This window comes from Plutella xylostella, chromosome Z, assembly GCF_932276165.1.
Source record: "Plutella xylostella chromosome Z, ilPluXylo3.1, whole genome shotgun sequence".
Classification (NCBI taxonomy): Eukaryota; Metazoa; Arthropoda; class Insecta; order Lepidoptera; family Plutellidae; genus Plutella; species Plutella xylostella.
The window spans coordinates 14,543,999-14,569,134 of NC_064012.1; the positions used below are offsets into that span (position 1 = coordinate 14,543,999).

Consider the following 25,136-nt stretch of genomic DNA (forward strand, 5'->3'; position numbering starts at 1 on the left):
ACATTCTTAATGTAAAAAAATCAAAAATGTATTTCCATTCCATGAAGCATAAATATTGTATGAAGTATAAGTACCAACCTAAAGTAAGTACAATACCTATCTTTTAAACGATAATTATCATTGTGTGGTTAAATTATGGCTTATGGCTTAGGGTAATCTTAAGAAAATACATACCTATTTCAAATCTCAAATGAAAAACAAATAAATTATTATTATTGGGAAAAAATGGTTTCTGACACGTTACCTTACCCCTGTTCCATTTTTTAATTCGGATTTTTTGAACATAGTTAAAATAGTTTGGTAACGTATTGAGACTTGGTATTAACTATTGGTATTTATAAATTATTTATTTCTTCAATTAAATGTGAGTGAGTAGTTTACACAGTTACCAAAAAATATTGAGGTAAGTACTTAATATGATGCCCAAAGGAAAACATAATAATAAACATCGTAGTTTTTTATTTGGATGACAAGTATAAGTAAAAGACTTATTAACTAATGACTTATAACTAGCAATACTATTTTATGTATGAGACATTTACTACTAACGTACGTAGATAATACTAGCACCGCCATTATCAACAATGGAAGCATTTGATATTAGGTATTAATATAACATTCAAGTACAATAAACGATAAACAATCATTTATTTATTTTATTTTAGAAGGGCTAGTACGGGGCGCATTTAAGACGTGACAAAAGTTTTCCTTCGTGCTCGGTCTTGAGGCTGCGCCATGTGAGTGAGAGCGCGATGCAAAAAATATGCCACCTCTTAAATGCTCCCCATGCTACTAACCAAGAACAAGACATAGATTTAATATTTTTGCATGAAGCTAGAGTTAAACATTTATTCAAGTTGCCTATAGACTCACCAAGTTGGACTTCGGAAACAGTGTATGTTACCTATATGCATAGGTGGATACTTCATGATTTAAACTTATAACGCTATTCTGACTGGCTAGCCTTTCCCTAGACCAGCTTTAGCTGCTTTATAGATACATTTATACTTAATTTTGGGAAGACATTTAATGTTACTTGAATTTATTCCTTATATTCTCTTTTGTACATAAACTAGTAAGACACAGTTGTGAATTTAAATCCCTAAACGATCGCCTATTCAAAAAAGCAGAAGAATCAAGCTTTTTATTGATAAGTACTTATCATAAATAGTGCTAACGTATTATGTTTACTGCCCGACGAAAAATATTCCCCATGGTTTCCACGATATCACTCAAATTCCACCGGTTAACTAAATTTAAAAAAATAAATAAAGACATTCGTAGTTTTCTTACTGCTTCGATCCGTGTCGTATTATACTAGTATTACTACTATTACATTATTCCGAGGTCTTGCAAGCAGCAGTAACTATGCAGACAGCAGAAGGATCAGCAAATTAAAATATCTGTTAGCTATTCTGACCACAAATTAGCTAAGTAGGTATACTGGGAAGAAAGTGAAAAAAAAACAAAATTATAGTTAATCTATGTTATGGTTAATTTATCCATGATAATTACCATGTTTTCATATAACTACGTTGGTACTCCATAATTTATTGTACTCTACTACAAGAGAACGGTTTTGTGTTTATGAAGCTAAGTAGATTGTTTTATAAATGAAGCCAAAGTTATTCTTTAGGTTTGGGCTTAAAATCCTTGAACTGTTCTTACGGTAGGTAAGTACTTAAATAATTATTTAAGTATGTATACGTTCATGATTATTAAATTGCAAGAAATGGTGCTCTTATGTGCTTATTACCTACCCAATAAAATTTAATTGATGAGGCTGAGAAACACTGAATTAAAATGCCCTCAAAAATTCAATAAGTTCGTTTAAATAAATAATTATTACTTATACATGAAGGTACGAACATATCGGGATTTTTTGTCATTAATTTGTAAAATTAAAATCTCTTATTAAACTTTGGTTTTCATCTAAATAATAATATTTGATTGATCGGTCTACCAAATAGCTGTAAGTAATATTTTATGTGCGTGCACAGAGAACAGAACTTAGCCATAGGTATTATTATAGTTTAGTACTAGATACCTACATAACAGTAGACTGAGTTGGTAAAATAAAATATCAATATAGGAGGCACTAGGCAGACCTACAAGGCTTTAACAGCCCGTGTTACAAATCTTTCACATACGTATAACCCTATAGGTATGCCTAGGCAGGCATTGCAACCAACTATTGCATAGAATACTTCATGTGATCGTAGTAAGCTTGGACACTGGTAGACGTGGCTATCGGTTGCGTGTTGACGAGCGACGACGGGGCTGACTGTATCCCGGTCATAGACGTCGGCAGCGGGTTGGGCAAGGGCGTCGGAGGGGGTGAGGTGTAGGCCTTGCGGTCGGGGGGCAAGGCGGGGAGCGGGGACGGGAGGCCGAAGCCCCCGAGCCCGCTGATTGGTCCGCCGGAGCTCAGCATCTGGCCGTGGACGCCGCGGACGCCGGGAAACATCGTGCTTGGACCTGCGGGCAAGGATAGCGTGACGTCAGTGCGAAAGTATTCTGAAGAAAAAAATCTGGCTGATAAAGTTTAAGGGAATTTGGAATTTATAGGTATACCTATTTAGAAGTATAAATTACATGTTTCTTACATATTCAACTAGGTCCGTGATCTACTTGTCAAACTGAACCACTGTCCTCAAACTATCCCCAAGAATTATCGTGCAGGAATAATAATATATCGGTACCCTATCTAGGAGTAACTAATACACTCACGGGCAAAGAAACAGTTCTACTCACAAAATGTCGACACCAAACAGCCCCAATTTTTTTCAAATACATATTTAAATTAAAATTTGAACGAAATATTATCGTTTTTAGTTGGTAATATCCTAATGCTTAGTTAATTATACTTATACTTCAATGTTTCAGAAGGCGTCATTAAGCTAGCCTTTTCCGAGTACGGGCCTAGATGAAAAGTTTCCACTGAGAAAAGCACCAAATCACTGTGGCTTTTCTCAGTGGAAACTTTTCATTGTCCGTGAGTGTAACATCCAATTTACAAAACACTTTTCTTGAAATTGCAACCCAATATTCACGCTAGCAGAACCCCAATCTATTACACATTACCAATCTAATTTCTCTCTACAGAACCCACTAAATCACTGGCTAAAAAAACCAAGGCGAGCCGGCCATTCATCCACCTTCTACCATCCACTTCAGCTGTCATCGCCTCTAGTTCCAGATAATGGTTTGAAGTAGTTCAGATGACAGATGCCCTCGTGGCTTCCATGACAGAAGCCAGAGTACGGTTTTAGATGAGGAATAGCTGGTGGGGTTGAGTTTATGCATAATTAATTGGGATTTAAGTTGGTTGTGGATTTGATGAGTTGCTTAGTTATGTTACGCACTCACGCCTTGTACTAATGTACTCCCTTGCTTACTAGTTATGTTACGATGTTTCGTTAGTATAGTAACATAATACATGTTATGTTTGCTGATCGTTTAGATATGTTATGTTGTTCGGTTATTAGATAATTAGAAATACGGGGTATATTAAGAACTTACTATAACAAGTTTGTACCTATGTAAATATTGTTACAAACTAAATTTTGTTTAATAATATGTAGTAATATCAATAGGGAATATGCAAGTGGTTCAAATAAAGGTCAAATATTATTTATAATAAACTTTGTTGTTTCATAACTACGACTCCATCATTATTTTTGATTATAATTTATTTTTGAGCAAGTAAATGAAGTTGAAAAGTACAAAAAAACTTCGGTAAATTCTAACTTCCGAGAAACGTCACCCATTTTCTTAGGGCGGATGTGACGTCATAATTCTTTATATATCAATCTCAGAATAATAACTTCTTTGCGTTTGCGTATAGTTAAATAAATGTCAAGTGTAAACAAAGAAATGTTAATGTCACCGAGTATTTGTGATGCTCGTTGTGATCAGATACGATGGATCACATAAAAATTCTTCCAATAGATCCTAACCTCCTATAACCTCTCCACTTCTTGTTTGATATGCTTGTTTGTTTGCAAAGTTTAGGACTTTTTATATTTTTTGTTGGTAGTGTATGGGCTGCCACTAGTTGTTCTATTGTAATGAGGCGTAAACAGCCATTCGCTACTCAACGAGCCACTCAAATATGCTCCATATTGCAACACAATAAAATTAAATTTGTATTGTAAGTATTATGAACGGAACATGACACAAGTTGCTCTTTCTACTTTTAGGTTATAATGGCAGTCGTTAGTATATTTCAAAAGTTGTTATTTTTTTCTAAATTAAGTTATGGAAGAATTCTCGTAATCAGAAGAACTGGACACATTAAATTTATTACGCAGTATGAACGAGTAAACTGTGGCCAGCTGCGGAAAAGGACAGCAAAGACTATTGAAAAGTCGAGAGCCGTGTGCATATTAGGGAATATGCATATATTTTACAAAACACAAAACAGCCACTGGTCACACTTTATTACCATTACAAAACAGCCACTGATCACACTTTATACACTTCCTTTTTCGTTTGTTACCATGACAACATTGGTTTGTTGAAAATACAAAAGTACTCTGTGATTACTTGATTAGGTAAAAAGTAAAAAATCTATGCCGACTGACGGGACTCATTATTCTGAGCCGTGAAATTAAACGATTATGACGTCACGACAGCCCGCCATCCTGACGGGAATTTCAAAGTGGTCGTGATGGTTGTAATTTTTTAACTTTCTTTAAAATACCTTAAATTACTTATTTTGGCGTTGAATTTTTTTAAACTATAATAAAGTGATGTAAAACTATCCAATAAAAGTATAAAAAAAAATTACGCATATTCCCTATTACCTAGCTAAAAATCATAAATTTGAATTAAATATTCATAAAATCGAACACAATGATACCTGTTTATTTAGCATTACTTAAAGATCAAAGTAAACATTACGGCTAAATTCAAAAATATCTAATGTAGGCATTCTCTCAGTTACAGTAACCGTAAAAGATCAAGACCTAATTTCAGGAAATCGACGCGTGTGGCAGAGATCACACTTCTCGACTAAAATGTATAAAGTTTCAGCTTTAGTCGGCATTTGTTTACACATTGGCCAAAAAATCGAACTATTTTTTTTACATCTTTTTCAGCTTGTAAACTTTTTGCTATGCGACCTTTAACATAGCCCTATTTGTACGTGTTTTTTACGTGCATCCAAAAAGGGTGAAGTTTTTTTTATCTTCCGCCTGCGATGCTGCGTGCGCGAGCATTAAAAGTTTTTTTTCTTTACACGGTAATGGATCTGTTAGCCTGTTATATTCAGATGATGTACAGTTGTGTAGAATATGCAGTGTAGGGCTATTAGGCAGAGTCACACAGATTCGTCTCTACATTTAACTTCTTGATGGATCGCAGTGTGTTGTAAACGATTATGATTCCGAAACCTAGAATATAGCTATGTAAGATTTCTCATGCCACTTGTGTCTTAAACTAAATATGAAGCCCAGCCCTATATGTTTTTTAAGTTTCAAATGTTTCTCAGGTTCTCTACTTATTTGTATTTGCACTTATTTATGTGTTTTCAGACTTTTCAGATACCTAAGTATGAAGATTAACTTTTATACAATCATACCATGTATTACGTACCTAATCATTCGTTTAGTTAGCATTTCACTTGTGTCGACGAGCGTACGGCAGTCGATTCTGCGCGATGTGTGGTATAGCGGCGTACATTGTTTCATACTAAATGCAGTAAAACACCAACATATGGGATCTTCCATACATGTTTAATGTAGAGATGAATAAGACGCAAGTTTGGTGCGAACGACTGTATGTACCTAACAAATACTCATGTAGTGATTTGGAATTTTAATTATTTATTTATAGGTACATAGGTACCCATGTAGGTATCACATATTATTGCAAACAAAATAAACTAAATAGGTATACGCCACAGGTTTTATAAAATGAAATTGTTTGAGTACAAAGGAAGGCTTATCGCCAATATGTAATTTATTCTAACCTACCTTTCATTGTAGTATCGGGTACAGATACTACAGATGGACCTGACGACGGTTACTGATTAAATGACACTAATATTTTGTACAAACGCGAAGCGGGTGACTCCTATTACCTTTGATTATCTCTTCGCGGACTAAGTACCTAACAATTTGAGTTATGTGGTTCAAACAAGCTTATAATAGAAGAATTATAATAAAGTCAATTGAAGAAATAGTTTTTATGCCTAGAAAATGAAATATTTGTATGTTAGAGGACCACTTTAAACTATTATTACTGCACTGTGGAACTTCTCGTACAAACAAATCATCTGAATTACCTACCGATCTAATTATAACACTGAGATAAAACGGCATCAATGTCTTTTCAAAAAAATCATTCCATTTTTTTTATAAAGCACCAGTGCCCGCCGGGCAATGTTCTGGAAATATCTATAGCATTCAAAAAGATCAAACGCCTGGAACAAACGGGAACAGTGTACTGTAAACAAATCTGACTGAAGCTTCAGTACGCTTTTTTACACGAAATGAGCTTGTACACTGTAGTGTACAGTCGGGGAGAAGTACACTGTAACACCTTACGCGTTGGCTAATTATTGTCTTTATGTTATGTATGTATGACAACTTGTACGCTCGTGGCACGTTTAATAAAAAATAAGGGAATTATTTTCACGTGCATTTACGCGATGGTAGACAAACGACCAATCCATTATTTTCACATAGGTACCTAATACTACATAACGTATATAAACAAGGACGAAGTTAATTATGTGTACACATTACCAATATGTTTGATGAACTTTTGGATAGAGTTAGGACGTGTACAGTTTAGGAGGCGTCGGGCACAAACCCTAATACCCAGTTACAGAGTAGTCTTCGTATCCAGGGATCCACCGACTCGAAAATTGGTTGAGTCCTTATGTAGTGAAATGGTAACAAACAACTTTATAATACTAGTTCATTGCGAAATTTGCTCCAAAGATGTTAATACCGCAGAATCCCGCGTTAACACTGGCTCATTTATACACTCACGGGCAATGAAAAAGTTCCACTCACACAAAACCCCAATTTTTTCAGGCATTTTATTTAAAATTTAAACAAAATATTATCGTATTTAGTTGGTAATACCCTGATGCTCGGTTAAATGTACTTCAATGTTGCAGAAGGCGTCATTAAGCTAGCCTTTTCCGTTTAGGAGTAATTTAGTGATTTTCTCAGTGGAACCATTTCATTGCCCGTGAGTGTAAGTATTATGATTTGAATGATTTTTTTTTTTTTTTTTTTTTTTTTTTTTTTTTTTTTGAGGGTAGTCAACGGATACACTTGTGTATTTGTTTTCTTATTTAATTAATTAAAAATATCTTGTTTATTTACATTTATTCCAACAGTTTTGTTACTAAAAGTATACTTACTTGATTATCTACCAAAGTACATAAAAGATACTGGCCTATGCACTACAATTAATCAGTTAACACAATCCACTGCTGACACTTCAAAAACGATCACAACATGAAGAAGAGGACCAACAGCAAGCCCACACAGGCATCACCCGACCCCGTGGCTGCCATCAACAAGTTGGAGGCCAAGATGAGCCAGGGGCTGGCCGCCTTTGATGCTCGCCTGGCTGCCACCAGCACCACCACTCCCAGCCTGGATCAGCTGGCTGCAGACTTCCGGAGCTTCAGGGAGTGCATGCTCCAAGCACTCAATGTCCTGCGGGTGCAGATTTCTGCAGTTGCCCAGGTCTCCGATGATCTTGACAACCAGGGGAGACGCAAGTTCCTGCTCTTCCGTGGTGTTAGTGAATCCCCTGATGAAGAGATCTCCACTGTGGTGACGGCTGTGTGTGTCGAGAAACTGGGTCTCAGTGACTTCAAGCAGTCCCAGATTAAACAGTGCTTCCGACTTCAGAGTGGGTCTCCTACAGCCACAGACCGACCACGTCCCATTCTGGTCAGGTTTAGTGATAGGGCTACTCGGGCACTTGTGTGGGACAAGAAAAAGGTGCTCAAAGGCACACCGGTCTCTGTCTGCGAGTTCCTGACGGCCAGAAGACGTGACATCTTCCTAGAAGCCCGTCACCGGTTCGGAATGAGGAATTGCTGGACTCAGGACGGCAATGTCTTCCTTAAGTCTCCGGACGGTGGCCACAAGATCCGTCTCAACTCCAGGCAGGACCTCGACGCGATACCGGTGCCCGCCCAGACCCCGGCGCCCACACAGTCCCAGGCAGACGGGGCATCTCGACCAGCACTGGACCGGGCTGCAAAAAAGACCAAATTAGTCGGTACTGCCAACAAATAAGTGTGAGAACTCATTATTGTTTAACCCATAAAGTGCTTACCAACCTAATTTGATTCCCGTACACAAAGTTGTAGTCATAAGATGCATAACATGAGTCCAAAAGTCCAAACTGTCCACCTCATAGGCTGATAGTACTTATTATCTTAAGTTTCTCCATGTGCCACTGCACTTTGGTTTTTATTGCTGTATTGTTTTTTTATATGTATAGAGCACTAATATCCCTTTTGCCTCTTTGCCTTTTGCATCTGCTGAGTAATGTTAATAATATTTCACTTTCGAAATTACCTACCCTCAGTAGTCTATTTTGTTTTGCTACGACTTTTCTTCAACTTTTTGTATTTTTATGTTGGCATGTGGTGTGATTTTTGACATCGACAGTTTGAGACAGTGACATTGACAGACTTAAGTCACGTGATAATCGCTTAATGTTGCCATAACTTAAAAATTATTTTGCCTTACCTTTTTATTCTGTGTTGTATAAATAAGTTAGTTAATGTTCCGAGGAATTATGTTTGTGTTGCAGGATCTCTTCTCATCACAGTGTGCCGGCGGTGGATGTGGACAAAGTGTGTTTAGGTTTCAGTAAATAGTCTAATAGTCATAGTATATAGCAATTATATCACATATAGCATAATTATCTATTCTAGTAGTTATATATATTATTTATTTATTTATATTCGTCATCGTCACACAATACTTCTACCTGTAGCGTATGGATTTATCGATTGACTCTGATTTGTTTTACTCTTTGGACTCGATTGATAACCTTTCAGATGCATCTAGTGACTGCGTTCATCTCAGTGATCTGCTTCACAACACTTTTTCTCCATTCCCTAAGAATCTGAATCTATGCCACATTAACGCTCAAAGCATTCCTTCCCATTATTCCGAACTTCTCTCAACTTTCACCAGTAATTGTATTCATGCGTGTCTAGTGTCGGAGTCATTTCTTAAACCGTCGCTCCCCACAACATCTTTTTCCTTGCCGGGTTATATTTTAATAAGAAATGACCGAATTGATAAGGGTTGCGGAGGTGTTGCTATTTACCTTCGTGCTGACATTAAGTACAAAATACTAGCAACTTCATCACCTCACTATAACAAAGGTATGGAATACATCCTCCTGGAACTCAATTTCAATACTGTGAAATTTATGTTGGGTGTGGTTTATGCCCCTCCCAATTCCGACTACTTGGACGCGCTTGAACTACTGCTTGCCACACATCTGCCTGAATATGAACATGCTGTCCTGATGGGGGATTTTAACACTTGCCTTCTGCAAGATAGTGCCCGTTCCCGTAAGTTTCTCACATTAACTTCTTCTTTAAATCTTCATATCCCAAAACTAGATCCCACTCACCACGTAAATGACTCTCATTCCCTTATAGACCATATTCTTACTTCTAGCAGTGAACGGATCGCAACCCATGGGCAGTTTACTGCCTCTGGATTCTCCCATCACGATCTTATATTTGCCTCGTACAAATTAAGAATTCCCAAACTGAAACCTAAAATAATATTTCAGCGTAACTTTGCGAGTATGGACCATGAAAGGCTGGCTGATGATGCTGCTAGCACCGATTGGATACAAATAGAGCGCATTGACAATATCGACGACAAGGTTAAGTGCTTTAATAGCCTCGTCACCGACCTTCTGGATCGTCATGCGCCTCTACATCCAGTCCGAATGAAGCGGCCCCCAGCCCCCTGGCTGACACCTGCGATACGCAAGCAGATGGCTTACCGTGACGCACTGCGCCGCAAGCATAAGAAGGATCCATCGGAGGCCAACTGGAATAATTTCAAATTCGTGCGAAACCGCTGCAATCAGATGATCCGAAATGCAAAGCGCCGGCATATCCACTCGTCAGTCGAAAACTGTTCGTCCAAGAACTTATGGCAGTTTCTCCATTCTCTGGGTTTAGGAAGGTGTAGGAAGGACCAGCCACTGTCTGTTGACAAGGACGGCCTCAACCGACACTTCTCATCCCCTCCCCATATCCTTGATCCTCTTACTAAAGCCCTCACCATCAGCAATATTCAAGCTTTGCCTCTCGCAGCATCTTCTCCCCTCCATTTTACACCGGTTACTGAGACAGACATTAAAAAGATTATTCTCTCTATCCCCAGCAAGGCGGTTGGCAGTGACGGCATCGGTCGTGACATGCTGCTTCCGATTCTCCCTTTTATCCTGTCTTCTATTACCTCTATCATCAACTTCTCTTTATCCTCAGGCACGTTTCCCACCCTCTGGAAATTGGCCTTCATGGTTCCCGTCCCAAAAATTTCGAGTCCTGTTGAATTTAAACACTACCGGCCCATATCAATTCTCCCGTTCCTTTCTAAGGTACTTGAACGCGTAGTGTTGCGGCAGTTCTCGAATTTTCTCTCCTCTAACAATCTCCTAAACCCCCTTCAATCGGGATTTCGTCCATCCCATAGTACTTGCTCCGCTCTCATTAAAATTACTGATGACCTTCGTAAGGCCGTGGACGATAGCCAACCAACTCTCCTTACACTTCTTGACTTTAGCAACGCCTTCAACTGTGTCGATCATGATATCCTCTTGTCCATACTCCGTTCTCTTAATATGTCTGGCTCAGTAGCCGAGTGGTTCTCTTCCTACTTGAGCGGTCGCCGACAACGCATCCGGTCCGATGACATTGAATCGGACTGGTGTGATGTCACAGCCGGCGTGCCCCAAGGTGGTGTCCTTTCCCCTATCCTTTTTTCAGTTTTTATCAATACGCTTGTCTCCGTTCTTAAGTTCACCTCTTACCACTTGTACGCTGACGATCTGCAATTGTATGTTTCCTGTGGTCCCGGTGATGTTTTGGAGGCTATTGACAGGATGACTGCTGATCTTGATGCAGTCAAAAATTGGACAGCAAACTACGGTCTCCTAGTCAATCCCTCTAAAACCCAAGTTATGTTTGTTGGCAGCAGGTATCACTTAGCTAGACTGCGAAACGGCCCACTACCACCTGTAATCTTCAATGGGGTTACTTTGCCTTACTGTGACAGTGTTAAAAACCTTGGTCTTCATATCCAGAATAACCTGTCATGGGAATTGCATGTCTCAGAAATTAGTCGCAAGATCTATGCCTCGATGCATGGACTAAAACGGTTGCAGAATTTCCTGCCGTACTCGACCAAAGTTACGCTAGTCAACTCCTTGTTGCTCCCTATCATTGACTACGCAGATGTGTGCTACCCTGATCTCACCGAAGAGCTACTTGATAAACTCGACCGTCTGCTCAACTTATGCATTCGCTATATTTTTGGCCTGCGTAAGTATGACCATGTCACCGATTTTCGTAATAAACTCAAGTGGCTCAACATCCGTCATCGAAGGAATGCTCATATTGTTTCCCTAGTATATGGTATAGTTTATAATCCTTGTGCCCCCTCTTACTTAACTGATCGCTTTTCATTCTTTGACTTTACTGACCGTCCTCAACGGTCAAGTCGAAATTTGCTCTTTCGTACCCCAGAGCATAATGCGGCAGGGTATTCGGATTCTTTCACCGTGTCAGCGGTTCGCTTGTGGAACCAGTTACCAGTGCATATAAGGCAATCGCAGTCCATAGAAACCTTTAAGTCTAAGGTTCGTCTGCACTACCTCCAGAAGCAGAACAATCAGCAGCAGATCTAATAAATAGTTTATCTGTTTTTGTTGTAGTATGTAAGTGAGACGATGATATTATTATTTTTTGTTATAGTAACTATATATTTAAATTATGTATGTAGGTATACGTTTATTTTATAATATTATGTATAAGTAAGTATATATTCTAGTGTTTAACAATATAGATATTAAACAAAATTAAACTGTCCTCATTGTCTTTCGCACTACCTATCACTTTCTCCACAACGCCCAAGGTTAACTGGAAGAGAATGCTTTTAGCATTAAGTTCGCCTATGTACAAAATTAATTTATGTGCAATAAAGAATTTAATAATAATAATGATAAGCAATATGATTTAAACTGAACCTGTCCAGTAGTTTTTAAGAAACGCACAAATCATAAATTTTCGATAGTGATTCGTAGCAAAAACACAGTGCCTTCTTCGTTTCATCATGTGCGTGAAAATCAACATTAAATGTACTTATCAATTTATTCATTATTTTTCTATTTGCTTGCTGAATGTTTAAATCGTCGTTAATATCAATTATCAATATTTACAACTTACTTATCTATTTATTTGAAAATGGTCCGTGGTACCGATACAATGGAGAAATAACGTCAAACTACGACTAAACTCGACAGTCGTTTTATCTCGGATACTAATTTGACTAGTGCAAGTTGTCGATCGTTTAGTATCTGAGATAAATAATAGACTGTCGAGTTTCTTGGCACTATATGTAGATCTCTTGAGTCTTGGGACACAATTTTTTTGTGAGATTTTCAGTTATCTACTTATTTTGTTGTATTATCAGCATTATGCTTAATAAGATTATGCCTATAACATATCACGAATAAACACATCTGCATTATATGTAATTTAAGTAGGAGCCCATTAATGTTATCGTAATTAACTTGTGATGCTTAATTAGATAAGAGGTCAAAGGTGGCGCGTACTTTTCGCTGATGTTATGTGTTTGGCAATGTAGGTATATAGATTCTAATACTACTATAATAAGAATACTTCCGGACACATCTAGATCCAAAAACTAAGAGTGTTTTTAATGGTGCGGATTTCATCAAGCATGCGTGATCTCACGCCGCCGTTTTCCCGCGTCCCGCGTGCGTATTCCATGCATTACAATAAATAGTACCTAGTAAAAAAATAACACTTGCGTGATGAAATCCGCTCGATATTAAAAACAGCGTAAAGGGAACCGAAAATGTGACTTTTGGCACTACAGAATGCGTAGCGTGTTGCTTCATTCGCTCGTCTATCATGTACTTAATTCAAATCTGATTACACTCACAGGCTATGAAATAGTTCCATTGAGAAAATAACCAAATTACTCCTAAACGGAAAAAAATAGCTTAATGACGCCTTTAGCATTAGGTATTTAAGTATTTAACGGCGCATCAAATATTAGCAACTAAGTGCCAATTTCACCATTCTCGGTTATCTAAGCGACAGGGATTGATTTATAAATTAAACGTCATTTCCATATAAAATTCATGACAGATGTGTCAAAAGTTAACCATTACTCCCTGGTTATGCTCTAACCGAGAATGGTGAAATTGGCACTAAAAACGTAAACATTTTGTACTAATATCCTATTAAATATTTTTTTTAAATGGGGCCATTGGTGTCTGCATTTTGTAAGTGGCTTGTCTCTTTGCCCGGTACATTAATACATTTATTATTGGTTATTAAAATTCGCAAAAGGCCAATTTTTTTATCAACCTAAAGAAGTAATCGCTACAGCAAGAGCACAAGTAAAATAATTTCTCAATAGCCAAACTTATGGGTGAATAATTTCATACATGCGTGAATTTTGAATCGAAAATAGTGTGATTTTCATCAGGTATTCTTACACTCAGTTGCAGAAAGCCTCTTTAAAATAAAACATTAGCTATTATGTAATTATCACTAACGATTCCATTATTTTAAAGCTGTTACACTAAACTTTTTCAGACATAGAAAATGTATAATGACGTTTGAAAAACTTAAAGAACGTTCTGCAACTGGGTTTCTAATGCAATGGAAAGTTGGTTTTTAGGCGGAAAAATAAAGTTAGGATACTGACACGCAAGAAGACGATACGAATGATAGTTTTTTAACAGAGGGTGACGATCAATCGTTCATAGGATCCGTATGTAAGCACTGATATTTTGTTTATGGTAGGAATAATTCGCTAAATACAGTCGCAAAATAAACTCCGTAAAGTTAAAAAGCATTTTAAGTAACTGCAGTTACTTCGCGAGCAATGGAAAAGTTGTAGTACTTATATCTATCAAGTAAAGGCTAGTTTAATGACGCCATCTCCAACTAAAACTGTTATTTATGAGTAATATTATTGTTTTCAAATGTTTAAAAAAATACTACTTGGGCTTTTCTGGGTGGAACTTTTACATTGCTCGTGAGTGTACGTAGTAACTAAGTAGTTTTATTTGCAAACCCGTTTCTGAAAAAGGATTTTGGAGTTATAAAGTTAAAGGTAGCATTTGAATTAAGAAGGACCGGAACGTTAAGTACTACAAATATACCGCCCGTCTGTAACTTACAAAACAAACTTTTTGGTTTTGTTGTAGACTATAGTCCTTTCATAAATTTAGGAGGTACCTCCGTTTGTATTACCACATAGTAACTATACCATAACCACAAAGTTTAGGCCCGGAGCCCGGAGGCTGCCGAACATCGCTACCGTAATATTGTGTTTTCAGCTATTTCTTGTAATATACACGTAGGTATAACTGCTGAAACTAATCACAAAAGTTAGCATGCCGCCCTGCTTTTAAACCGGCGATTCTGTACTGAACGCTTTTTAACTAAACATGAAAAGCAGTAACATAATTACAACTTACCATGTTCGTTGGGCACGGAGTACTGGTAGCTGGGGATGAGGTCGGGCAGGTCGTGCGGGCTGGGCGGCGGCGGCGCGCGGTAGGGCTCCGCATACGGCAAGCCCCACTCGCGCTCGCCGCCGTAGCCGCAGTAGTCGCCGCCGTAGCCCAGCTGCTGCGCCGGGTAGCAGGCGTAGTCGCCGCCGCCGCCCGCCGCCACCTCGTACCCGCCGCCCTGCGCCAGCATGCCGCCGCTGCCGCCCGCCCCGCACAGGTACCCGCCGCCCCCGAACTGCGGCTTCAGCGCCTGGCACTTGCGCCTGAAGCCGCGCGGGCGCCGCCGGTACGAGCCCTCCTCGAACATGAACTCGGACGACGGATCGATGGTCCAGTAGTGGCCCTTGCCCGGCCGGCCCAGCCCCTTCGGAAGCTTCACGAAGCACTCGTTGAGGCTGAGGTTGTGGCGCACCGAGTTCTTCCAGCCCTGGTACGAGCTGCGGAAGAAGGGGAACTGCTGCTGCAGGAAGGCGTAGATCTCGCTGAGCGTGAGGCGCTTGTTGGGCGAGTGGCGGATGGCCATGACGATGAGCGCGATGTAGGAGAAGGGCGGCTTCTCCTGGCGGCGGGCGGGCGCGCGGCGGGCGGCCGGCGAGCCGGGGAGCTCCTCGGTCTTCATGCGTGGCGGGCGCGCGCGCGGCGGCGAGTGTGCGCCGGCGCAGCGCCCCACGCCGCCGCCGCCCGCCCGCCGCCCCGCCCCCGGGACATACACCGCCCATATCTACAGCTTTCAAGACGCTCACTTTTGCAATTAGGTACGTGTATAGATCTTGAGCCATCTATGAATGGTGTTGCTAGAGCTATATAGGCATTTCAGTAATTTTCCTAAAGGAAAAATCTTATCAATTTATAACATTATTTAATTTAACATTTTATATTAAGTTTAGTGTGCAAGCTTACCACAATGATCACAGAGTGCTCTTTCAAGCGCGCCATTCATATTTTTGATACATTGTACGTAATAGGTACATTGCGGTGGTGTAATGGCGGATGGCGGACTACCAGACGGCACAAAGCCGGGGAAGCCGCTGAGACAATAATATTTACCCGATGGTCGCAAGGACGCCGAACGACCGCTCCTGACCTACCACAATCAAACTAAACATTTACTAGATCTATAAAACGTTATAGGTCCTACCCTAAATATTTACCATACGAAACCAAAAGTTTTGCATTAAACTCGCCCGATTTCTTTACACGATCGTGTAAACTAAACCTGCCGAACGATCTTCGACCGTATCTTCGACTCCTCAAAAGTTATCCATCAAACACAGCCAAGTTTCATGATCTAAACATTGTAGTAAAATCGTCAAGTCAATTCTGACCTTTCGGCCCGAATCGGAAGGCTCGAAATCGCTTGGCGGTTTAAAATCTGCAGTGGAGTCAAACATTTTTTGAAGCCGGAATTTCATTAACAACATTTCGGTTTACGAAAGCGACGTAGTAAGTTTGGGTTATGTGATAAATAAATAAATAATAATAATAACAATCGGCTGGCGCTATAAATGCTCGGGTTGCTGAACTGTGGCGTGTAAACATAACAGTCGACGCGGCCTCCGTAGTAAACAACATTAGAATTATAACAACAAATTGTTGTAATATTTTGTTACATCGTTACATGACGTAAGAAATTGTGCGAGTTGAGAAAGAGCTTTCGTAGCTCGTAGCCCGTAGGCGGTCCGTCGTAGCACGGCGTAGCACGCTCGTAGCATCATGAAAACACTTTCATTATTTGAAAATTGTAAGCTTCCAAGTATTATTATTTGTTTAAATAAATTAATGTTTGTACTAGATATATAACAAAAAGTTATATAGAAAAAGATACACTACCTGGCAAAGCATGGCCAAATATAATTACACTAAGTACATGCTAAGTACTATGAAGAAGAAAAGCTGACAAAGTCGATCCAGCAGTCTTTAATCTTTATCGATATCCTATTTTGTTATGTAGCCTGTAGTATGACCCTGTGCCCTGTGTCCTACATTGGATGTAAACAATTTTTAGTCAATTAATTTGAATTTTGTACCCGTCTAATGCTCCTATCTCTTTCACTCCTGACAGCAGTGCTGTTACACGCCTGAAATTACATTTGCCATCAAAAATAAAGGTATAAATTAGAAGTACTGCAGCGCTGGGCTTACATATGAAAATTATGTATTTAGGTTCATAATTATAAGGTTCACTATTGCTTGAAAAGCTGTAAAATTATTAGTTAGCCGTGTAAAGCTAAGCCCCGCCCCCAAAATGGCGCTTGATGCGTGCGCGCACAAATCTTCCCTTTACGTTCAACTGCCAAGCGAAATACCGCCTTATGTCTTCGTGGCTGGGTTTACAGAAATGTAATTTTCAGTTTCATGATCTTGAACTCTTTAAAATTTTACGACGCGGCAATGTGTGGCTTGTGGTTTATAGTTTCGCCTTAACTTGTCTGAGAAACAGAGATTTGTACTGATACATTTGGCGTTTGCAATTATTTACGTTCACTCGCCACCTCGGCAGCATAAATTGATAGGTATAATATAACTGGGTATAACAAACAGTTACCAGATTTCTTGTAGGTATCCGTTTGAGCTAGTAGCTTCAGTTCGGTAGGTATACTTTTAAATCTTATGATATATGTAAGTATTTATATTAAGTACCATTATTACGACGAACTGTGGAGGCCCTATGATCCTCGTGGATTAAGAAGAATTAGATAATCATCATCATTACGATTACGAACCTACTTAATTATTACAGAAATATTGAAGTATCTAATGTAAAAGATACACATAATAATAATAATAATATTAGTACTCTGATAACACATAGATACAAACAAATGAGTCATTGTAGAGCAAAGCTCTCCAGACGTAGGTAAGTACTTACATCTTATTATCATCGGCATCGCTTTCATTGCAACTATCCGTAATCCGTTACCGACTAGGCTTATATTACAAAACACTGTCGTCGACAAAACAAAGTATCACATACTAACCTTGGGGCGTACTCCAATTTAGCGATTAACATACGATAGAGTTATTAGTGATGTTTCATCTAAATGGGTTTGGCAGTTCAAAAGTTACGCTAGTTATTAATTTAAAATGATTGTCAGGGGAATTACACTCACCGGCAATGAAAAAGTTCCATTGAGAAAATCACGAAATTACTCCTAAACGAAAAAAAAAAACTTAGTGACGCCTTCTGCAATATTTAAGTGCATTTAACGGAGCATCAGAATATAACAAACTAAAAACATAAAATATTATGTTCGAATTTCCTTTTCAATGTTTAAAAAAATTGGGGCCATTTGGTGTCTGCATTTTGTAAAGTACGTGAGTCTATAACATTTAACGCCTTTTCGGTTTTTTGCAGGTATGCCCATATTCTAGTCACGGCTTTAGCCTTTGCATTATTGGCCCACCAGACACTTAACTTTCAATAAATATAAATATAATATAATCTATTTATTTATGTATGAACTCGTTATTGCACACATAAGTAGGTATAAATAAATACACCGCAAATGAGAAAAAAATTTAGACAAAGGTCGGCCTATAGGTCGGCAGAAATTGCCTTTTGGCAACTCAACCTTTCATTTTTAGCTATCTCAACAGGAACTTAGTTTACTAACTAGCCTACAAAACAAGGCTAAATCTAATGCCTCACACCTATTCGTAATGTCATAGTGGGAGTCCGTGGCACCTTGTTTTATCATCCATCCACGTCCATTACGACATCCTGTAAGATTGGTAATGGAATCTAAAGTCTTTCAAGTCGCCGTCTTGCGCGCGCGCAACTTTGTTTACGTTAGATGCTTTTGTACAGCAATGCACGCTTTCGACGTACCTACCTACGTAGAGCTAAATATGGACCGAGATGTTGAATGAAATTAGCTTCATAGCAATTTTATATTTAAAGGTATTATGGATGGTTATTTTGTAGTTTCAATGTGTAAAAATATTTACCAACCCAACGCTACGCAAATTAGGTACTTACCTACTTCATAAAGGATTTTCTCCAGCCTGTCTTAAGCTTTACACAGTATACTACCTACTGGTACATAGTTAAATCATATGATACATAACATAAATACTTAAAGGTAATTCACTATTTAACCTGCATTGGAGATGGTTACATTACAACACTTACAACAGATGCTCCTATTCCGAGAACAGGTAGGTAGGTACTGAGTAGATAGTTGCTGGTTGGATACAAAGAGGAGTTGGAAATTAAATCCATCCAATTAATAATAATCAATTATGTAGATACTATATTGTTAATCTTCCTGTGTCTGTATCCAGTACTTATCACTGCATAGGTACTGGATACAAATAAGGTGTAGTACAAAGGTAACTATGTTGCTTATATCCAATAGAATTGTTTCCACTGAACTTTGCATTTCAATCCTGGCCAATAAAAAAAAACAAATCCAAAACACTGGCCGATCAGAGTTCAGCACCATCGCACAAAAAAGTAAAAAACATAAAATCCCAAAGCCGTTCCACGTTCAAATCTTCGTTACCCGGATTCTCCGTTCACTGCCGACGGACGCAACGCACATGGCCCGTGTCATAAAAGATTATTTACGGGCTCGGGTCTTGCAGACGCTTTCACAAGCTGACGTATGGCGTTGAGATCTGGCCTCGTACCTACTACCTACCCAGTAGGTGTGAGGTTGCTCTTTGTGTTGCTGTTCATCATTCTGGCACACCAATGAGTGTCAGCCGTTGTCAGAAGGCAGCCGCAGTCGTTTTCTTGGGAATTATGTGATACAACTTGCATAGATACTTACTTTATTTGTATGTATGGTACTTCTGAGTATTAAAAGTACCTGTACTTACGTGAACTAGACTAGGGAGGAATATATACCAATTTAAAAAAACAGAGTGAGGCAGCATTGTTCAACAGGCTTACTGATCTAGGTAGAAGAAGCGGTACCTATAAATCGAAGTAGTAATATTCTTTGGTCTAGTTTTTACTTCGGTAACATTTTCACAAACGCTTTGAATTCCACCCACTTTGGCCAATACTAGCCATTACCATGTTATTATGTCACCACTCACTAAACAGCTGGTTAACAAATTCCCGTTTAACATTCACGCGGCTCTTGAGCCGGCTAATCTCTAGTGGTTTCTCATAACTCTGTTTGTTTCACCTCACACCTACCTACGGCGCGGAAGCAATCATCGTTGGAGATAAATTCTTCAAAATTCTCAAGTGCTACTTGGAGATAGGACCTGCCTCCTCTGACACTGTAATATTCAGGATAGTTTAGAGATTACAAAGCGGTAGCATTTCGAGTGGCTTGCTGCAAGGGATAACTTTTTTGATCCGAATAGGGAACTTACATAGGTATTAGGTATGCTTCTGTTGGTGTCCTATGGTATAAAATATAAATGATGTAGGTATAGTAGGCATAATAAGTTACTAGGTACCTAAGGAACCTAGTAACTTATTATGTGATCTGTGCTAAGGATGAGCATAAAAATTATAGTTACCTACACAGTACTTTATTTCTGTCTGAATCCTTCAAGATTGTCTTACAACTGCACTGCGAAACTTTTATTTCGTGCAACCAAAGCTATGATCAAATCATTCACTGTGAATGTGATAAAGAAACAAATCATCAAACCTTTTGTCCGACGATCTCTCTGCCTACACCTACTTGCTAGCCGTATCGAGTGTGAGTATGGGAACTATGGGAAGCTATACGTTCCTCGGCCAATGTAAACAATCCGAGAACGGCTGGTCGGGTGCCTCGCATGTGCTAGCATCGTGGGTTATGGCCTATGGCATATCTATCCAGTTAGCTTTTTTGGTAGCACGTTAGTTATGTGCTTAAATTAAACTTCACTGGTAGGAGCTGAAGGTAACTATTAGGTACCTTCCGCTTCAAAGGTATACATAATATACATATGCTTTAAAAATATATGAGCAAGCTGTAAAGTCATAAAGATTACCTAGTGAGGTAGAGGTAGATTCCTAAACTCATTACGAAGATAAACCTATAAAATTGTCCCTAGTGACCAACCAAGAAATAGAGTTGATTTGTTTGAATACTAATAATCTTGTAAATATGTAACAAACACCTATCTAATTAAGGTTAAATTAAGTACCCCGTAAAAATAGAATTCCGCTATTCTTCACCCATAGCCACGAAGTTGTATTTTGTGTGTGTTTTTTCCACAAATTGTACAAGACAAAGGGTTAGCAGGATGCATTATGCCGTCAGCTGCGTTTGTTTGGTTGCGGGCCTAACACAATAAACACGGGACTGAAATGTAACCGCGCCCGCGAACACCGACCACGCTTGTCATAACTTAGACATGCTGATGATTAGTTCTACCGATTGATTTGTATCAAAATAATATTTAATATAATATATTATTTAATCGAATATTTAATAAACACTTAGAAATCATTATCATAATCATAATCATCAAAGGATAGGTTAATTCCTGATGGAAAATAAATAAAATTAGTTGTGTGAGTATTGTAAAGAATCGAACCGTTTATTAGATAGGTAATTTGTAAGTACAGTGGATAAAAGCTGTTTATATCTGCTATAACTTTTTACAACATAAAATAATCATACCGTTAATTTTGCATCATGCTTATGCCGCATGCTCATATAGTTGTCTACTTACATCTAAATCCAATAAGTACTTCATTGAATAAATAACCAATCTAAGTTGATTGTAGCAAGATTAACAAGAAAAATAAAACTTACATCTAAAGCGTGGAATAACTCTAATAGTTGGCCATAGGCGGGTGAGGCGCGGGCGTCGGGTTCAACTCGGCCACATAATACAAGTTGTCCCCCTCGCCCATTGGCTGCAGATTCGACAGATTCAGAAAGTCCAGCAAATTGTCCTGAACCGGCATATTCTGCGGAGTGGGATATTTCTCCACGGGATCATTGGGCACCCCTAGGGATCCGTGAGATCGCATGTGGAAGTTCAGATGACTGGTCTGCTTGAACCTACGCCCGCAGACGGAACACTCAAACGGCTGGATGTTAGTGTGAGTCCTCATATGCTGTCGCAAATGCACGGACTGAGAGAAGCATTTGTTACAGATGACGCACTTAAATGGCTTAATCTTGGTATGTGTGCGTAGATGCTGGTCTAAGCCCGCCTTTTGTGTGAAGGCTTTAGGGCAGAAGGTGCAGCCAAAGGGTCTGATACCGGTGTGCATTCTCATATGCTGCTGTAACCCACCCTGCTGTGTGAATCTTTTGAAGCATAGCGAGCATTGGTGAGGCTTCATTTTCGCGTGGAATATTCGGTTATGCTCGTCGTATTGTGCGCTGTCTAGGAACGTTTGTCCGCAGATTCTGCATGAGAAGGTGAGTCTGTTTGCCGCTTGCAGCTGGGCGGCTAAGGGCGTGGTCGGATAGAAGTCTCTGTCTAGTCGTTTCTCGCAGACCTGACAGCGTAACGCGGCTTTGCGTCGCTTCGTGTGTTCTTCTCGGAAGTGCATGGAATATTCGCAGCAGTTGAAGAAGATCTGGCGACACTGGAAGTCAGGCCGGAGCGCCGACGGGAACGTGCAGGTGAAGGGACCCCTGCAGACGTGTGCTGAATTGAGTAAGTTACTAAGAAGCTACTTACAAAAAATACACCAACCTATTTCTTGAGAACGTAGTTGTGTGTGGCCCACCGGAAATCATCTACAGTCCAACAAGTCATGACAACAAAGAGTGCGATTTTGCGAAGACTTTTTATAATTTTCAGTTATTTTACATTAATTTTAAAAATAAAATACCGATTGATAATGGCTTTGTAACAGATTTTTGCTAAAATAAATATAATAGATCGATTAAATACGGAGTTAGGATCCATTTTCGTTCTCAGGACTTTTATAGTTCTACTGTAAGGAGCATTCAAACTCAAACTCAAACTCAAATTTTTTTATTCATCGTACAAATATAAAATTTTCTGATGAACGTCAATTTTTACAAATTACTCTCCGTTCGGATAAGGGGGGGCTCTTTCTGTCTAAGGAGAAGAACGGAGGCAAGAAACTCCTGAGCCATCTTTTCAAAAAAAGACTTAAAACTAGTTGGTATACAATACATATAAGCTTAATAATTATTATTATAATAATATGAGCAGAGCTAACTACTTATCACAGCCATGCATTAACGTCCTCTAAGTAATCATCAATTTTATAATAAGCTTTTTTACTGAGTTTCTCTTTAATTGAGACGGCGTTTAAAACTAGAGTTTGCACAAAGGTTTAATTCCAGTAAGCCACAATTAAATAAAACATAATTTATTTTGCCCCACTCACCTCAAGTCTACAGCGGGCTTCTGTTTCACCTGTGTCCTCTTCACCACTCCCTCCAGCCGCTTCCTCTTGCCGACATCCGCGTCGTTCCCGGTGGACAACCTGACCACCAGGTACGACGTGTCTTCAGTGAACATGTGGGTCGCCATGTCGTCGCACCTGGCCGGCTCCTGCTTCAGAGGTACGAACTTGAAGCCGCAGGCGTTGTTTATGTTCTGGGAAATTTTGGAAAGGTTAATTGAAAGGTGTAAGTAATTACATTTTACTGGCCGTATTATTTCAGATCGAGCTCAAGTTTTATTCCCTACAACTGATAAATTGGAATTACATAGGTATCACATAGCTAGATAAGTATATACTTTTAGTAAAAAAACTTCGATAAAAAGTATCCTCTACGTGTTAATCCAGGGTGTCGGCTAAATCCATATCAAATTTCATTAAAATTGGTTGAGCCGTTTTGACAAACATACACACAAACTTTCGCCTTTATAATATTAGTAGGATGTACAGTGAACAAAAGAAATAAGTGTCCACCTGCACTGCAACCAATTTAACTTTAATAAACAGGCTGTTAAAATAATATTTATAAATGAGATGGAGTACTTATAAGATTTAAATATACTGTTTAATGACACACACACACTGACGCCTTGTACTAATGTACTCCCTTGCGGAGTAGGCAGAGGTGCATTGCTGCACCCACTTTTCGCCAGAGAGTTATGTTGGTCCCAATGTAATAGGTGGCGGGCCTATTGCCATTTTACGGGCACATCCAAGACCCGAGAACAAATATCTATGTTTAAACAAATATCTGCCCCAGCCGGGAATCGAACCCGGGACCTTCGGCTCAGTAGTCAGGGTCACTAACCACTACGCCATTCGGTCGTCCAAAATGCTTCTGAGGGGGGTCAGGTTTCTCTGTACAAGACCGTACTTCGAAAAGTGGATGGCTCGATTGCAAGTCCCCTCTATCCCGTCGGGGACTATAATCGTGAACATCATATTGTTGAACATTTAGGTAGGGAGTTATAATAAGTACCTGCACGCATAACATGCATGGCAACTTTGAATTTGTAAATAAAGCCAATGAAATACCTAAGTATATTAGTTTGGTACAGTTACTCACATAGTCATCAGGATCGAGTACCGGCAAGATGGCGTCGGCCCCGCCGGAGCCCGCGTTATCATGCTGAAGCTTCTTGTGGTTCAGGAGCGCCACGGCATTGTAGAACGACTTGTTGCACAGTATGCACACAAACTGCGCTTCTACCTCCGAATACTGGCAATAGAAAATACGGTAGTGTTATAATACCTTGTTGGTGTTTCATCATCATCACCCTGTTTAATCAGCCACTACTAGATATAGGCCTCTCCCAAGTAGATCACTCCTGGGAACCATTTGTAATAGGTATAGGTACTCAGCACTCAGCCTTCCTCATTGGTTCGCGGTTAAAATAGAACCAATGTTTAAAGTGATTGACCATAGAATCTGAAAACTACCGCTGTATGCCACAGGCCACAACCAGTCTAGCCATCCGGTCCACGCAATCCAATGCCATCATCATCATCATTGGCCACTGCATCTTGACAGATGATTGTTACAGGTTTGTATAAAAGTACCCTCGGTGATAACCATGCAAACCGAGTATTGGATCGCGTTCTAGCAAACCCGAGGCATGCCTCGCCGCCGAGGCGTGGACAGGTGGATACGCGGCTACTGGTTTTATGAGTTAATACAAATATACATATTTGATAATGATAGAGACCGTTAAGCAGTCAGTAGCAGTACTTACATTGAGGGTTAAAGCTGTATTGTTACTTCCATTCTGATAATGTTGTGCTGCATCATTAATTGTGATTGTACCATTATTTGGAGCTGTGTCTTTCTGTTCCATTGTCATTATAAACTTAAATTACAATAATTTATGCACCTAATGTGCACTTTCCTTTGATTAAACCTGAAAATTGCAGTTCAGTTCGCGGATAAACTCGCGGCAGCCCGCCATATTTTAAAACCATAGACAATCCAATCCATAGACAAGACAAAATAAAAACCATAGAGTAT

At 39.3% G+C, this 25,136-nt stretch overlaps 1 protein-coding gene across 1 annotated transcript; it reads right to left on the bottom strand.

Annotated features, from left to right (window-relative positions):
• Nucleotides 1–804: 804 nt before the first annotated feature.
• LOC105391702 (zinc finger protein Xfin) lies at nt 805–25,067 on the bottom strand. The gene is made up of 6 exons (XM_048632940.1): nt 24,865–25,067; nt 24,198–24,350; nt 23,075–23,286; nt 21,533–22,346; nt 14,761–15,517; nt 805–2,478 (listed from the first exon to the last, which is right to left on the bottom strand). Exons 1-6 carry the CDS (start codon nt 24,970–24,972, stop codon nt 2,192–2,194), a joined length of 2,331 nt encoding a protein of 776 aa, XP_048488897.1. The 5' UTR covers nt 24,973–25,067; the 3' UTR covers nt 805–2,191.
• Between the last annotated feature and the right edge of the window lie 69 nt (nt 25,068–25,136).

Excerpts from the sequence above, each read along its gene's own strand:
- LOC105391702 (XM_048632940.1), bottom strand. The coding sequence starts at position 24,972 with ATGACAATGGAACAGAAAGACACAGCTCCAAATAATGGTACAATCACA. Across the intron at positions 24,351-24,864 it reads ATACAGCTTTAACCCTCAAT|TATTCGGAGGTAGAAGCGCA; the intron begins GTAAGTACTGCT and ends TTCTATTGCCAG. Across the intron at positions 23,287-24,197 it reads TACTCGATCCTGATGACTAT|AACATAAACAACGCCTGCGG; the intron begins GTGAGTAACTGT and ends AAAATTTCCCAG.